General features: G+C 41.2%; 2 protein-coding genes across 6 annotated transcripts in view; one reads left to right on the forward strand and one right to left on the reverse strand.

Annotated features, from left to right (window-relative positions):
• The window catches only part of thrab (thyroid hormone receptor alpha b), a 333,280-nt gene that overhangs the window by 149,588 nt on the left and 165,077 nt on the right, over nt 1-18,615 (reverse strand). The window lies entirely within an intron of this gene.
• On the forward strand, nt 804-2,498 carry LOC132897662 (general transcription factor II-I repeat domain-containing protein 2A-like). Its single transcript, XM_060938892.1, has one exon. The coding sequence runs from the start codon at nt 804-806 to the stop codon at nt 2,496-2,498; it is 1,695 nt and encodes a 564-aa protein (XP_060794875.1).

Genomic DNA, 18,615 nt, shown 5'->3' on the forward strand with positions numbered 1-18,615 from the left:
ACGACCTACTGTTGGCGTCTGATCAGGGCTGTGTCTCGCTGCTTGTGTTGCTTGACCTTAGTGCAGCATTTGATACCACTGATCATTCCATTCCTCTGGATAGACTAGAAAATGTTGTGGGAGTTAAGGGAACGGCCCTCTCCTGGCTCAGCTCTTATTTAACTGATCGCTATCAGTATGTTGATGTAAATGGTGATTTTTCTAGACATACTGAGGTAAAGTTTGGTGTTCCACAAGGTTCTGTCTTGGGTCCACTGCTTTTTTCTTTATATATGTTCCCTCTAGGTCAGGGGTGCCCAATATGTCGATCGCGATCGACTGGTCGATCGCAGGGCCAATGAGAGTAGCTCACAGAACTCCGCAAGAAAAAAACCGGAAAAAAAAAACCGCGCGTTTTCAGAAAAGCAATTCATCCTATCACATAATGATATTATAACGTGCCCGCTGATTGACGTGTAGACAGGCCAGTCTGCTGGCTGCTACAAAGTTTGTTACACCATTACCATAACAACCATAACATATCTCATAGCCTACTACAGACAAGCGCCAGTTGTTGCTTGCTTTCCTTTTACCACTGCATTTTCGTTTTCGCTGTAGCTCGATTCGCTGTGTAGTAGCCTACAAAAAATGATTCGGAAATGAATGAGGGAGGTAAACAAATAAAAAAATCGAAGACTTACCATTTCCATCAAGAATGGGAAGAGGACTTCTTGTTCACGATGTCACACTCGAAGTGTGTCTGTCTGATCTGTCAATCCAGCATTGCACTTCCAAAGAAAGGGAATGTAGAGAGACATTTTCGAATGGTTCATCGAACCTTTGATACTGACTTTCCTCCAAGCACTGAATTGAGAAAGAGAAAGGTGAGGGAGTTGAAGTCTCAGCTTCTTGGACAGCAGTCTCTTTTCACTCGGCCAACGTCGAAAGCCAAGGCCGCCACAGAGGCATCGTTCCGGGTGAGTCGCACGATCATTAGGCACAAAAAGTGTTTCCAGGATGGAGTTATGGTGAAGGAAGCCTTCATCGAGGCATCAGATGCGTTGTTTAAAGACTTTAAAAACAAAACGGAAATAATGTCTGCAGTCAAAGCTGTTCAATTGACAGGAAATACAGTGACCAGGCGATGCGAAATGATGGGCGACAACTTAGTACAGCAGCTTGCTAAGGACATTGACTGTTGCGAGTGCTTCTCGTTACAGATGGACGAATCTACCGACATCACAGACAAAGCCCAGTTGTGCATTTTTATTCGGCTGGTTCATGATATGACTGCAAAAGAGGAACTTTTAGCAGTTCTGCATATGAACGCACACACACGGGGGGAGGACATTTTTCAGATATTCAAAAACTTTATCGACAAGACTAAGATTCCAGTGTGCAAGTTGGTGTCTATCACCACGGACGGGGCGCCAGCCATGACAGGCAGGCGTAATGGATTTGTTGCCAAATGCCGAGAGGATGAAGCGTTTCCTGACTTTCTAAGTTACCATTGTATCATACACCAACAAGCGTTGTGTGCGAAAATGTTGAACATGAAAGAGATCATGGACGTAGCAACAAAAGTGGCCTGTTCTATCCGTGCAAAATCTCTCCAAAGACGACTCTTCCGCTTGCAGCTTGAGGAGGCTGACAGCGACCACACAGGACTACTGCTTCACACAGACGTAAGGTGGTTGAGTAGGGGGAAATTCCTGCAACGATTTCGCGATCTCCTTCCCGAGATAAAGCAGTTCCTTCAGGAGAAAAAACATGCAGAATACGAGCAACTTAATGATGATCGTTGGTTGCTTGATTTGGCGTTTTTAACGGATCTGTCAAACATGCTCAATGAGCTAAACGTGGAATTACAGGGCAAAGAGAAACTCGTGATCAATATGATAAGCACAGTGAATGCCTTCAAAGGAAAACTTAAACTGCTTTCTTCAAAGATCCAACGCAATGATCTGGGAAACTTTAGCAACCTTGCATCTGAGCTGAATAATCAAGGAAAGGACTCAACGGAGTTTGACAGTGCATGTTATGCAGAACAGATTGACACCGTCCTGTCAGACTTTGACAGGAGATTTCAAGACTTCGCTCTACTCGAGCCAGTTGCCATGTTCATGTGCTTCCCTTTTCGGGAGGATGCTGAGGTCGATGTCCTCGCTTCCAAAATCTCAACAATGTTTCAGCTCAGTTCTGCTGAAGTTGAGGATGAGATCTTGACACTGCAAGCAGACATTAACCTGAAGTCCAGGGCCAATGAACAGTTCTGGAGTTTGCTCACAGAAGAAAAGTATCCCAACATGAGAAAATGTGCAACATCTCTGACTGCAATGTTTGGGTCTACTTACTTGTGCGAGTCAGCCTTTTCACATATGAAAATTATAAAATCCAAATACCGCTCCACCCTGACCGACGATCATTTGGAGGCATGTCTGAGACTGGCTATCAGTAGCTATATCCCGGACTATGCATCCCTTGTTGACTCCATCCAATGCAAGTCATCATCTGAATAAGGTAGCCTACTGACCACTGATGTGAACATGCCCCTGTGTATGCACAAAAAAAAGACTACATGCATAAAGTTAATTGTCTGAAAGTTTCAATGTTTCAACAGTGAATTGTAGTGTGAGAGGGTGTGTAATGTAGGCCAATTGCCACTCTATGTATGTTAAAAAAAAGTCCTAGTTTTAAAAAAGTTCATTTTCAATGTGTGGACTTTGATCATAAATGTAGGCCTGAATTTTATGGGCAATGTAATGTGAACCTGCCACATGCAAAAAAAAAAGGCTACATGCAATGTACACATAAAGTTAATTCATTGTCTGAAAGTTTCAGTTTGAACAGTGAGTTCTAGTATGAGAGTGTGTACTGTGGGCCAAATGCCTCTATCTATGTATGTATGTTAAAAGAAAATCGTAGTGTTAAAAAAAGTTACATTTCAATGTGTGGATTTTTTTTATCATAAATGTAGGCTACTAAATTGTATGAGCAATGTGATGTCACTGTGTATGAAATCACATGCTGATTAGTAGCCTCTATTGTGGATGTTACTGTTGTTATTTCCAGGGTTGGTATGGAAATAAAACTCAATCATAAATGAATTCAGCTTGTGATTTAAATGTGAAACCTTAGTGAAATAGCCTGTATGACACTGTGTTAATTTTGGTATTGTAAATTTAAAAAAGACACGTAATGTGCGTAGTTAGTAGATCATTCTGAGTCAGTCACTTAAAAGGTAGATCACCATTCAGAAAAGTGTGGGCACCCCTGCTCTAGGTGATGTTATTCATAAACATTGTATTAGTTTCCACTGTTATGCTGATGACACACAGTTGTATGTTTCTGCAAAACCTGATGAGAGACACCAGCTTAATAGAACTGAGGAATGTGTGAAGGACATTAGACACTGGATGCTTATTAACTTCCTTCTGCTTAACTCTGACAAGACTGAAGTACTTGTACTCGGACCACATGCAGCTAGAAGTAAGTTTTCTGATTCCACAGTAACTCTGGATGGCCTTTCTGTTTCTTCACGTGCAGCAGTAAAAGACCTCGGAGTGATTATTGACCCCAGTCTTTCATTCGAAACTCACATTGATAACATCACCCGGATAGCTTTCTTTCATCTCAGAAATATTGCTAAGATAAGAAATTTAATGTCACTACATGACGTGGAAAAACTAGTTCATGCTTTTGTTCCCTCCAGGTTGAATTATTGTAATGCCTTACTGTCTGGATGTTCCAATAAGTGCATAAACAAGCTCCAGTTAGTTCAAAATGCAGCAGCAAGAGTCCTTACTAGAACTAGAAAATATGACCACATCACGCCTGTCTTATCCACACTGCATTGGCTCCCAATCAAATTTTGTATTGATTATAAAATACTACTATTGACCTTTAAAGCACTGAATGGTCTCGCACCACAGTACCTGAGCGAACTTCTGCTCCTCTATGACCCGCCACGCCTACTTAGATCAAAAGGTGCAGGCTATCTGCTGGTACCTTGTATCGTGAAGGCTACATCAGGGGGCGGAGCCTTTTCTTACAAAGCCCCACAGTTATGGAACAGCCTTCCAAGTAGTGTTCGGAAATCAGACACAGTCTCAGCGTTTAAGTCTCGGCTGAAAACACATCTGTTTAGTCAAACCTTGTGTTAATGGTGTTTATGAGGTAAAGGAGTAGATCTGGAGGATCCTCAGACAGAGTGTTTTGGTAAACTGGGATGTATGGATGCTGTCAGTCCCCACTCGCTTGCTCACTCGAGTTTGTTGACGGTGTAGTGGCTGCTGCTTTATGTCCCGGGGCCCCTCATGCCTGTGTTACCTTCTGGCTCTCCCCTTTTAGTTATGCTCTCATAGTTAGTTGCCGGAGTCCCTGCTTGTACTCAGTGCAATATGTATACTGTTCCTACTTATTCAGGTGACATTGGGCATACCTAACAACCTGTGTTTTCTCCCCCCCAATCTGTTTTTGCACTCAAGTTTCCATCAGTGAAGAGTTTATAACATCAATGAAACTGACTTCATGTTAAAACTGTTAATGTTATAGTCATGCTGTCTGTTATCACCCAAATGAGGATGGGTTCCCTTTTGAGTCTGGTTCCTCTCGAGGTTTCTTCCTCATGTTGTCTGAGGGAGTTTTTCCTTGCCACCATCGCCACAGGCTTCATCATTGGGGATAGATTAGGAATAAAATTAGCTCATGTTTTAAGTTGTTCAAATTCTGTAAAGCTGCTTTGCGACAATGTTTATTGTTAAAAGCGCGATACAAATAAACTTGACTTGATTATTAAACACAATCCAATCAGATTACACCACAACCAGAAAGTCAGGAGCGTAGTATATCATCTGTCCTGCCATCAAAACGACCCTGACGACCAAAACACCGAATGGAACTGAAATGTGACGATGTGAGAGAGAGAGGACCGACCTCCACCACTAACTGCTTACAACAGGAACATCAACAAAGGACTCCGTTTTGTTCCCCGAGGGAAAATCGACCCAAAACATCCATCAGAACTGGAACTGGGTGAGAAATGAGAGAGGAGATACAACTCTAGTCAGAAGGAAATGTGTTAAATTGACCTAATGACTAATTTGTTCACAAAAATTTAACAATACAATAACCGAGTGTTGTGCAGAAGGTCGAGTTCTTTCAAATAAAACAAACAATCAGAACTGAAATCCATTGAGAAGTGAGGGAGGGAGGAAACACGATTTAACTGAATAAATGTGCAATAAATGTGCAATACCTCTCCTGCTAGATTTTTTTCGTTCACATTTTATTTTTTGTATTTGTATATGTTAATACTTAATTTATCTAGAAGTTTTCTCTATTTTCTATTCTCTGTTTATTCTGTAATGATGCTGCTGGAATTTTAATTTCCCTGAGGGAACCCTCCCAAAGGGATCAATAAAGTTCCATCTATCTATCTATCTATCTATCTATCTATCTATCTATCTATCTATCTATCTATCTATCTATCTCTATCTAAACAAAGTTGTAAACACATTGCTTAAAACAGGAACATCAACAAAGGACTAAATTTTGTTCCTCGAGTGAAGATCGGCTCAAAACATCGATCAGAACTGGAATCAGATGAGAACTGAGAGAGAAGATACAATTCTAGTGAGAGGCCTGGAAAATTCGTTAATTTGGCCTAATTAGTAACTCATTAGCAAAAAATTTGACAAAACAATGACCAAGTTTTGTGCGAAGTGACGAGTTCTTTCAAACAAAATAATTGGAACAGAAATCCGTGGAGAACTGACGGAGGAGATACAATTTAACTGAATTGTGGACGACGGACGCCACGCCATGGAATCAGTGCATCGGCCTCATGGACAGAGGAACTAAAAAGATTGCATCAAATATTTAGGAATTACAGTCCTGCCATTTACACAGGCTCAAAAGTAATCGGACAAATGACTGATAAGCTGTTTCATGGCCAATCATGGCCCAGTTTCCTTGTTACTTCTTGACAAATTAAGAAGATAAAAGTTTGCATTTGGTAGCTGTTCATGAGAACACGCAATATGCAGTCCAAAGAGGTCTTGATGCAAGTGAAGGAGGCCATCATTAGGCTGGAAAAGGGGAAAAAAAAAAAAACCAAAACCAGACCCATCAGAGAGATAGCAGAAACTTTAAGAATGACCAATTCAACAATTCTTAAAAAAGAAGGAAAAGTCCTAGAAGACCATGAAAACAACTAAAGTGGATGATCATAGAATTCTTTCTTTGGTGTAGAAAAACCCGTTCACAACATCGAGCCAAGTCAAGAACACTCTCAACAAGGTAGGCGTATCACTGTCAATGTCTACAGTCAAGAGACACCTTGATGAAAGCAAATACAAACAGTTGACCTCAAGATGCAAACCACTGGTAACACTCAAGAACAGAAAGACCAGATTAGACTTTGCTAGAAAGCCTGCCCAGTTCTGGAACAAGATTCTTTGGAGAGATGAAACCCAGATTAACTTGTACCAGGATGAGGGGGAAGAGAAGAGTACAGTATGGAGAAGGAAAAGGAAGGTCTCATGATCCATGGTAGACCACATCATCTGTCCAATCCGGTGGACATGAACATGTACGGCTGCCAGTGGAACTGGGTCACTGGTGTTTAATGATGATGTGACTGCTGGTAGAAGCAGCAGGATGAACTCTGAAGTGTATGTAGAGATAGTTTCTGCTCAGATTCAGTCAAATGCTCCAAAAAATGATAGAAGAGAGCGTCAGATAACAACATAAAACATACTGTGAAAGCAAATGAAGATCTTCTCAAGGCAAAGAAATGGAAATATTCTTAAACAGCTGACTCGGTCAAGCCAAGTGAGCTGCTTTTCACTTTCTGAAGACAAAACTGAAGGCACAAACAATCAGCAACTGAGTTCAGCTGCAGTAAAGTCCTGGTAAAGCATCTCAAGATGGTAAAGTTTGCATTTTTATCAAATCCATGGGTTCCAGACTTCAGGTGGTCACTGACTGCACAGGATTTCCATCCAAGTATTAAAAATGATGCTTAGACAGAATTGATAATTATGTTTGTTTGTCCAATTACTTTTGAGTCTGTGAAAATGGAGCGACTGTATAATGAACTGCTGTAATTTTGCTATAATAAACAATAAGTTTGTTAAATGCCTTGAATTAAAGCTGAAGGTCTACACTTCAATCACATCTGGGCTGCTTCATTTCAGATCCCTTGTTGTGGCGTACAGACGCAAAGATACGGGAAGTGCGTCTCCGTCCAAATACTTATGGACACGACTGTATTTCATCTTTCTTTTCCTTTAAAAAAGGGATATTTAATGCCTCATTTAGTCTCCTCCTAGCAGCAGCAGTTTGTGTGCTTGAGTATATTAACACGCCCTTTTTCTCTCTTTCTCTCTCCAAATACACCATATTTCCAGTTACACAAATAACTGTCTTGTAAAATTCCTGTTTGCGCTCACAACCTGTCCAGCAGAGCCGCATGAAATATGTTCAGTTGCACCAGATAAAGGCCAAGAGGTTTGTTCCGTACGCACTAGCACTGTTTATTACACACACTGCTGCAGTTAGTAGTACTGATACTGATATCTTTAAAATATTTTCAATCTTAAAATACATAGTACAACTATAACAAAACATTTTATTGCTTAAATCTGGATCTTACAAATAAATCAGAAGTTTAAACACATCACGCCGCCTAGCATTCAGAATTTATTAAAGCTGTCTGTCTTTTTTTTTTTTTCCCAAAGGTGACCTACGGCATTCACTTAAACTCCTACTAAAAAAAGAGCATTTTTGGTTTTTTTGGCGATGTGAGTTTTCCTCACTACGCCAGGATCATGTCTCTGCTAAGTGACTGAGGAGAAGGACCACATTCTCATCTGTCATCTCTCCGTCTTATTGAGAAACACGAGCCAGAACTTCATCTTCTGCTTCACAGATAATTGAGCAGTTTACACAAAAATGGGGTGTGTTTGTGTCTTTTTTCTCTTTTTATGAGTTATGTAGTGAAACAATGAAGAAAGGGGAAAAAAGGATTTTGAGCGTGCGTTATGGAATAATCTCCTCGATCTCCAAGACTCAGGCACTTGGTGGGAAAAGAGAATTAATTAAGTGACACTTGATCAGTTAATGATCAGCTTGAGTAATAAAATAATTACTGGACAACATTTACTGTAGATGGATATTTATTATCTTATTAGGACTCCAGTGTGAACTAGTGAAGCTGTTACTCAGCTAATTTACAAACCACACTGTAGGTTTATTCACGTTTCATCATCCTGCTGGAGAACAGAGCGTGTTTTATTCCTTACATAACACAATAAGATAACAGCAAGCAGGAAATAGGAAAACACACACACACACACACACCTATTACAATAATCGCATCCGCTCTCTCTGACACACACACCTCCATGTAGAGACTAATCATGCAGCTCTGACTATGTAATTATGTCGCTAATTAGCGGCACAGACCCCAGGAGTGATCCAGATAAACGAATCTCCCTGCTGTCTGCCTGGAGGTCACATGTACATCTGTGGGATCTAACAGGCAGATAACAGTGGATTTCATCATCCCTGCTGTTCCTGACGATGTTCCTGACGACGTTCATCGCGCCGTCCCACCCACAGAGCTTCAGGGTGAGGTAGAGGACCACCCTCACCATTCAATTAGCTAATCTGGACTTAATTAAAAAAAACAAAGGGAGTTGAGAGAACGGCACATGTTCACATGCACTCTCTGGACATCTCTCCATCACTTAGACAAATACATACAGTATCAGTCAAAAGTTTGTACACCCCTACTCAACTCATTCATAGATGTTTCTGTATTTTGTATTCTCGACACTGTAGAACAAAACTGAAGACATCAAAACTATAAAATAACATCTGGAACTTCTGGAATTATGTAGCAAATAAAAAACAATCTGTTTGATATTTTAGATTCTTCAGCGTATCCAGCGTTTCCCTTGATGACTCTTTGTACACTATTGTCATTCTCTTAAGCAGCTTCATGAGGGAGTCACCTGGAATACTTTACAATTAACAGCTGTGTCTCGTCAAAAGGTCATTAGTGGACGAGTTTCTTTCCTTCTTAATGAGTTTGAGATCAAACAGTAAATAATAAACATACAATTAATAAAATAGCCCTACTCCACAGCTGCAGTAATCCATACAGTATTATATCAAGATCCGAACAACTCAGTAAAGAGAAACGACATCCATCAGCACTTTAAGACATGAAATGACTTTTAATTAATAAAAATAAAGAAAAAAAAACCATTCAATTAAAAGGTGTGTCCAAACTTTTCACTGATACTATATGTACATTATAAACAGCATCTCCATTATCTACACTCACTAAGAATAATGTAGTAAAGTGAACAGGTCAATTATACACACACACACACACACACACACACACAGTGGTGCTTGAAAGTTTGTGAACCCTTTAGAATTTTCTATATTTCTGCATAAATATGACCTAAAACATCATCAGATTTTCACACAAGTCCTAAAAGTAGATAAAGAGAACCCAGTTAAACAAATGAGACAAAAATATTATACTTGGTCATTTATTTATTGAGGAAAATGATCCAATATTACATATCTGTGAGTGGCAAAAGTATGTGAACCTTTGCTTTCAGTATCTGGTGTGACCCCCTTGTGCAGCAATAACTGCAACTAAACGTTTGCGGTAACTGTTGATCAGTCCTGCACACCGGCTTGGAGGAATTTTAGCCCGTTCCTCCGTACAGAACAGCTTCAACTCTGGGATGTTGGTGGGTTTCCTCACATGAACTGCTCGCTTCAGGTCCTTCCACAACATTTCCATTGGATTAAGGTCAGGACTTTGACTTGGCCATTCCAAAACATTAACTTTATTCTTCTTTAACCATTCTTTGGTAGAACGACTTGTGTGCTTAGGGTCGTTGTCTTGCTGCATGACCCACCTTCTCTTGAGATTCAGTTCATGGACAGATATCCTGACATTTTCCTTTAGAATTCGCTGGTATAATGCAGAATTCATTGTTCCATCAATGATGGCAAGCCGTCCTGGCCCAGATACAGCAAAACAGGCCCAAACCATGATACTACCACCACCATGTTTCACAGATGGGATAAGGTTCTTATGCTGGAATGCAGTGTTTTCCTTTCTCCAAACATAACGCTTCTCATTTAAACCAAAATGTTCTATTTTGGTCTCATCCGTCCACAAAACATTTTTCCAACAGCCTTCTGGCTTGTCCACGTGATCTTTAGCAAACTGCAGATGAGCAGCAATGTTCTTTTTGGAGAGCAGTGGCTTTCTCCTTGCAACCCTGCCATGCACACCATTGTTGTTCAGTGTTCTCCTGATGGTGGACTCATGAACATTAACATTAGCTAATGTGAGAGAGGCCTTCAGTTGCTTAGAAGTTACCCTGGGGTCCTTTGTGACCTCGCCAACTAATACACGCCTTGCTCTTGGAGTGATCTTTGTTGGTCGACCACTCCTGGGGAGGGTAACAATGGTCTTGAATTTCCTCCATTTGTACACAATCTGTCTGACTGTGGATTGGTGGAGTCCAAACTCTTTAGAGATGGCTTTGTAACCTTTTCCAGCCTGATGAGCATCAACAACGCTTTTTCTGAGGTCCTCAGAAATCTCCTTTGTTCGTGCCATGATACACTTCCACAAACATGTGTTGTGAAGATCAGACTTTGATAGATCCCTGTTCTTTAAATAAAACAGGGTGCCCACTCACACCTGACTCGAATTTCACCTTCAAATTAACTGCTAATCCTAGAGGTTCACATACTTTTGCCACTCACAGATATGTAATATTGGATCATTTTCCTCAATAAATAAATGACCAAGTATAATATTTTTGTCTCATTTGTTTAACTGGGTTCTCTTTATCTACTTTTAGGACTTGTGTGAAAACCTGATGATGTTTTAGGTCATATTTATGCAGAAATATAGAAAATTCTAAAGCGTTCACAAACTTTCAAGCACTACTGTGTGTGTGTGTATAATTTTTTTTCTACCCACATTCACTGGATATGAGGAATCGTGTGCTCTGATTGGCTACTCTACTACTAGGATAATCAGCTCATCTACCATGAGTAGAGAAAAACAAAATGGCGGAGCGTGTTGCTGAATCAACCGAGGATGCAATGAAAACTCTACTCAAAAACAAAACCCCAAAAAATACAAAAATAAAAAAGCAACAAAATATGGAATAAAAGTATTTGATGGTAAGAACACATCTTTTTAATTTTTCAGTAATTATTATTATCACATTTTTCACAAATTGCTCCTGTCATTTCACTGGTTTATTTACATTCTAAGTGGAAATGATTTTGTTGGACGTTTTGTATAAAGTTTTTATTTATCGAATTTGCAAATATATATATATATATATATATATATATATATATATATATATATAACACACACACACACACACACACACATATATATATATATACATATAGGGTATCAGAGAAACAAAGAACAAATTCTATCCGATCCTGAAACAAATGAATCAGATTAGAATTGAATTGAATTTCTTCTTCTTTCGGCTGTTCCCATTAGGGGTCGCCACAGTGGATAATGTCCCTCCATCTCCTCCTGTCCTCCACATCATTTTCTCTCACACCAACCGTCCTCATGTCCTCCTTCACCACGTTCATAAATCTCATCTTTGCTCTTCCTTATTATCTTTGTTTTTTACTTTTTAATTTGTTTGTTTATTGGGCGGCACGGTGGTGTAGTGGTTAGCGCTGTCGCTTCACAGCAAGAAGGTCGGGGTTCGAGCCCCGTGGCCGGCGAGGGCCTTTCTGTGCGGAGTTTGCATGTTCTCCCCGTGTCCGCGTGGGTTTCCTCCGGGTGCTCCGGTTTCCCCCACAGTCCAAAGACATGCAGGTTAGGTTAACTGGTGACTCTAAATTGAGCGTAGGTGTGAATGTGAGTGTGAATGGTTGTCTGTGTCTATGTGTCAGCCCTGTGATGACCTGGCGACTTGTCCAGGGTGAACCCCGCCTTTCGCCCGTAGTCAGCTGGGATAGGATCCAGCTTGCCTGCGACCCTGTAGAACAGGATAAAGCGGCTACAGATAATGAGATGAGATTATAAATAAATGTACTAAAGAAATAGCTTTCAGACATGTTTATGCTTATTACAGAGGGAAAGTGCGTTCCACTGAGCTCTAGCGCCAGGCCATTTCCGGGAAATAAGAGTTTGGATTGTGGCGACAGTGTGTGTGTGTGTGTGTGTGTCAGCCTCGGTTCAGAGGTTTCAGTTTGGAAAACTGTAAGCGGTAAGAGTAAAATAATATAAAGTACAGACACTTGGTATATTTTACTTCTGTGACTTTTAAACTGTTCATTTTTGTGGCTGCTGCCTCATAGAGTAAATATATATATATGCTGTATTTACTGTATGGACACGGGATCAGAAAAGTATTTTATTTATAAGCAGCAGCCACATGGACCCATAGGGGACCGATTTTTTTTTTTGGACAATATCTTCCTTCATATTCATCATAAGTGCTACCGGGTGAGGTTTGTTTATTTGTTTGTTTTTAAATAAACATATCTCGAGATAAGATTGTATTTTTGGTTCGGGTTTATTATTAACTTTCATTATATTTCCACATTATTACATTTATTATACTTGCATATTTTTGGATGAAAAAAAGTTGAATGGAGACAGAAAACAACCACCTCAACTTGCAATTACAACTCGTTAACTCAGGGTCGTCTTCTCAGTCAGCAGCTCCTCCCTGTTTACAGTGACGTCTCATCAACATGGCTGCTCACGCTATCAACAGTGTCACGTTCCCCTTCTCTACACAAAGCCGCAGTTTTGTGTAACTCGTTTTTAGAAAAAAAAATCTTATTTTATAGCTTTGTGTCATATCTAATACATATTTATATATTTCTGTAGGTCTGAAGCCTGTAAGTTAAGTCCAGATATAATCCATGACATCATTCTGTTACATTTTATAACTAAAATAAATTTCCCTTCCTCCCACAAAGCAACACGTTCATTTACTAATTTCTCAATTTAATAAAAGTCCCTGAGAATTTGTAGTTACCATAGAAATGAAAACAAATGAGAAAGCAAACATTAACCGAATAAACCAGGGACGACTCTCAGAGACACTGTTTCAGAAAATTAAACAACAAATCAACAGCTTCGGACCAATCAGAGTCGAGAATTAAAGTCCTGATGGAACGACGTGTGTACGTTTTCAACAGCTGCGTAAAAGTGTGTTACTGTAAAACTGCCCATTCTTCCCACGAGGCAATTGTAGAAATGTAAAGATAGTTGATTTGTTTGTTTGTTTTTTCGATACTGAGGCGAGTGTGTAAACCCCAGCCGTTAGGGGATTTTGTGTTTGATATGAATAGCGTAGTGACTCAGGGACTGTGGCATAACAGACAGGAAGCTTGTGATAAACAGCACCGACACAAACAACTTCCTTCAACGAACACTTGAGCTCTCAAACCCTTATTTGATGTGGGAACTGCGGTGCAAATACTTCTGAGAAGATATTACAGAGAGCACAGGGATGGTGTGATGAGGACTGATGTGAGGAGGGAAATGATTAGCTCTGCATATTCACCATGTGTCTCGGTCTCTCTGACACACACAACCACAGTGGGCTGGATTTTATTGCCCTGGAATGGTTGGAAAGGTGCCACACACCTCCACGTAGGAGTTTCCATCTCTCTCTAATCTGCAGTTTTTTTTTATGAGTGTGGGTGTGTGGGGTGGGTGTGTGGGGTGGGTGTGTGGAAAGGTGCATTGAAATTAATTCCCCACCTACAACCAAGGAAGGAGACAGAAAACAACCACCTCAACTTGCAATTACAACTCGTTAACTCAGGGTCGTCTTCTCAGTCAGCAGCTCCTCCCTGTTTACAGTGGCGTCTCATCAACATGGCTGCTCACGCTATCAACAGTGTCACGTTCCCCTTCTCTACACTGAAATTAGTTTAGAGCAAAAATACATTTAAAAAAAAGTGGACACCACATGGAACTGGAACACCAACTGAGTTGATTGGAGTGTGTAGGAACTTTCCAGCTGTAATCCATGACTTCCTGATGAACTGGGGAACAAATATGAGGCGACACAGAGGCCAAATTCCCTCAACATCACCATGGGAACGATCAGAGACACACAAACCCAATGAGGGAGAAGTGTGTTGACCTTCATAAGTCAGGGAATGGGGATAAAAACATCTCACCTGAAAATGTCCATTTCTACTGTTAGGGCAAAAATAAAAAAGTGGACACCAACTGGAACTGTTCCACACTCACCTGGAAGAGGAGCCGAGTTTATTTTACCCCACGGACAGTGAGGAGGGTAAGAGAGGCAAAACATCCCCAAGAGTCACTGCTGGTGAATTACAAGAAAAAGTCAAATCTTGGGTTTTCCGAGTCTCCAAAACCCCCATCAGACTCCACCTCCATACCAACAGGTTATTTGGAAGGTTCCAGAAAAAACTCTTTTCTGTCAGTTAACCCCAAACGTAAGCACCTGAAGTTTGTGAAACGCGACGACAACTTTGACTGGAACCGTGTTCTCTGGTCTGATGGAACAGAAATGGAGCTTTTTAGTGATAAACACTCACGGTGGGTTTGGAGTAAACAGAAGGACGGCTATAATGAAAAGAACCCGATCCCAACTGTAAAATATGGTGGAGGTTCTGTGATGTTTTGGGGCTGTTTTTCCTCCAAAGGCCCTGAAACCTTGTTAGGGTCCATGACATCATGGACTCCATGAAACACCAGGACACTTTAAATCAGAATCTGGCTCCTCTGAGAGGAAACTAAAACCGGGTCGTCATTGGATCTTCCAGCAGGACAATGATCCGAAGCATCTGTCCAAATCAACACTAAAATGGTTCACTGAGAGTCACAGAATCGAGCTTCTGCCCTGAACATCTCAGTCCCCTGAGCTGAACCCCAGTGAAACCCTGTGGGCGGAGCTGAAGAGGAGAGAGAGCACAAGAGAGGGTCGAGATTGTGTAAAGAGGAATGGGCTCAATGCCCCGCTCTGGATCTCCAACCTTATAGAATGTTAGAGGAGAGACTCAGGGCTGTTTTACTGGTAAAGGGAGGGGGGCGTGTACAAAGTATTAAACGCAGGGGTGCCAATAATAGTGCAGATCACCGTGTATATTTATACAGTTAATGCTTTTGAAGTTTGAAATAATTTTTTTCTAAATACCTTTTTTTTTTTCAAAATAATCACCTGTGTTTTTATACTAAAACAATTATCCGCCTCAGGCTCAGTGAAATATCAGGAATTATTATCCATACAGGACACTTTCTCAATGGAATCAAAACTTCTAGCAGGTTTCATTCATTTGGTTTGATAGCATGCAATATCGTTAGCATATCGCTTATCCTACGTGTATTATGTCACTCTACCCAGTGGAGAATGAGCGTTGAATATGGTTTACGATATTGCACAGTTGTCAAGGCAACATGAAGTCACAAGTCGGAGAGGTCAAACTTCCACGCCTGCGAGTGACTGTGACAATTTGTAAACAAACATGGCCGCCAGGTTTGCTTCATTAAATATGGAAGATTTTGAGAGAATTTTGAAAGAGAAAGACGCGTTGAGCACCCGAAAGGAATGTATAATAATAATAATAATAATAATATTATTGTCTGGCTTTTTTCCGTGGTCTATCAGATATATTCCATTCAGCTCCTCGTCTTCGACTCGTTCAGTATCATGCTTGCTGAATGGAATATATCTGATAGACCACGAAAAAAAGCCAGACGATATTATTTAAATAATAACCCCGACTTCATCTCAGATATTATTCACTGATATTCCCTCCACCTTTGGTGAATAATCATTAAATATCGGGAACCGTCCATCATTTCAGATATACTCTGAGGTTAAAATGAGGAGCGCTTATGCAAAATGCGTAAAAGTTTGTAAGTCTCTCTCTCTCATGCTTTCACTCTTTCCAAACCCCACAGGAATTCTTTCCTCTCCATGAATTCTTTTTAATTAGATCCGTGGGAATGTCTACACTCTCCTACATTCATTGACATTTAAAAAACAAAAACAAATCGTCTACAAGCGGGACCTGCTAGACGGCGAGTGGTACCTTCGGTTCGTGCCTGGTGAGCAGGGTGAGGAAACAGAAGCAGGGAAGCGCACTAATGACCATCTTTGTTTGCTTTCCTGCTGTTGCCATTTCATCTGGATTAAAGTTGAAAGCTATCCAGCACACAGCCAGCTGGAATTCCAGCCTCGCCTCTGTGTAATGAGGCTAATCCTTCCTCACAGGAACTCCTCATCTGTTTTCTTCACACTGACGCACTGCACGTTCGAGCCACCATGGGCACGCACACACACACACACACACACACACACACACACACACACACACACACACATGGGGGATGACCTTGGATAATTGGAATGAAGGATATTTTGGGAGAGAATGTGTCTCTCATTTCTGAAAGTGTGCACACGCTATCAGAGGAACAGAGAGAGAGAGAGAGAGAGAGAGAGAATCATATTGGGATGGGTGTTGTAAGGAAAGTAATCAACAATGCGATGGTGTAATGAAGCCGAGTTACTCTAACAAGCTCTAAGTGGTCACTAATTGTACCACAGCCGTTTTCCAACCACGAGGATATTTTGTTAATTAAAAAACAACACGTTGTACTTTTTATCCATTTATAGTTACATGACAATGTTGTGGAACGTCTGTGAAACATCCTGATCTCTCTTACATTATAGCAGCTATAAACAGTCGTTCCATCACCAGGGAAATGTAAAGAAACATCTTACAAAAAACAACACTGTATCAATAATTTCACGTTTTCTGCTTTAAATGTTTTTGTTACTATAGAAACAAAGAAAACAAACAATTACATTAACCCTATGAATCCTGGTCTATTTTCAGGGTTATTTCACTCCCTTTATTTTTTAGCTCTTATCTTGATCACTATAAGGTGGTGTTTACATTAGACCGTATCCGAATCATTTTCGTTGCGGATGCACTGTCCGTGCACATTAAAACGCCGGGAAACGACTCCACAGGCGGAACAATTTGAATCCGCCAGGGCCCACGTATTCAACCCAGTTCATATCTGATCCGGTGCTGTGTAAACATTGAGGAACGAGGATACACTGTGCTGAGCTCTAGCTGACGTCATCATTGGACAACGTCACTGTGACATCCACCTTCCTGATTCGCTGGCGTTGGTCATGACACGTTGGTCATGTGACGCGACTGCTGAAAAACGGCGCGGACTTCACTTCCTGCTATTTGTGTGTGTACGCGAATCGTTTTAAAAACGTTAATCTGATGATCCGCTGATTCGAAATAATGTAAACAGGGCCTAAGTCTGACCCATACATGGTGTATCTTCTTTTTTTCCCCCAGAACATTCTTTGCTAGCCACTGAACAGAGGAGGTGGTCTGAGGTGGGGTTTACATTAGACCGTATCAGCGGATCATCAGATTAACGTTTTTAAAACGATTAGTGTGCACACAGCAACGCCAATACACGGATACGCTCGGCTCCGCAGGCATCCTGCGCTCCAAATCACTCCGCCCTGAACAGCGAGTGCCCTCTGGAGGGTGCGCACTCCGGCCCTGCGCAGCTCACAGAGCGCGCGAGTGAAGCGCACGAGCAGTGATTCAGGACTGAGCCGCTGTGTGTGTGATCTCAGCGCAGATCACTTACCACTTGCAAGTGGAAGGATGGCAAGCCTAAAGACAATCATAACTACACAATGGGCAGTATTTGCATCAGTATTTGCAGTATTTTCATACTTTTATACTCTTTAATGAAAGGTGATACAAGGCGGAAGTCCGCGCCGTTTTTCAGCAGTCGCGTCACATGACCAACGCCAGCGAATCAAGCAAGTGGATGTCACAGTGACGTTGTCCAACGACGACGCCAGCTAGAGCTCAGCACAGCGTATCCGCGTATTCTCAATGTTTACACAGCACCAGACCAGACACAATCTGGATTGAATACGTGGACGCTGGCGGATTCCCGTTTCCCGGCGGTTCCAGGTGTTTTAATGTAAACGGACAGTGCATCCGCGAAGAAAACGAGACAGATACGGTCTAATGTAAACTTGGCCTGAGACACCACTTATCAGCCACCTACAATGCAGTCTGTGGCACACTTCCCAGAAAACTGAATACACATCCACACCAAGACTCCACTGACTTCAATGACTCACAACGACCCACAGATCACCCTAACGATCCTCTAGGCTGCTAACATCGTTCACACCCAGCCCCCAGTGACCCCAACACCTACAGGATGGCTGATGCTACATCCACACGACAACGGCAACGAGATGTTATTTAAAAATATATCGCGTCCAAATGGGCAACAATCAGTAAAATATCAGGTCCATATGGCAACGCAACGCTTGCTGAAAACGATGCAATACACATGCCACACCTCTAGGGGCGCTGTAAGATGGTTCCTTCGGAGACACCAAAACAACAGAAGAAGTAAGGACGCATGCGCATAAACTATTATGCGTGAGACTTCATATTAGCCACAAAGTCAGGAAAATCTGTTCGGAAAAGTACATTATAATGACCAAATACAATGAAAAGTATTTTTCCAGTCTCACCTGTGAAAGG

Source organism: Neoarius graeffei, chromosome 14 (assembly GCF_027579695.1).
Source record: "Neoarius graeffei isolate fNeoGra1 chromosome 14, fNeoGra1.pri, whole genome shotgun sequence".
Lineage (NCBI taxonomy): Eukaryota > Metazoa > Chordata > Actinopteri > Siluriformes > Ariidae > Neoarius > Neoarius graeffei.

Bases quoted from the DNA above. Each gene is read 5' to 3' on its own strand.
- LOC132897662 (XM_060938892.1), top strand. From the start codon at position 804: ATGGTTCATCGAACCTTTGATACTGACTTTCCTCCAAGCACTGAATTG.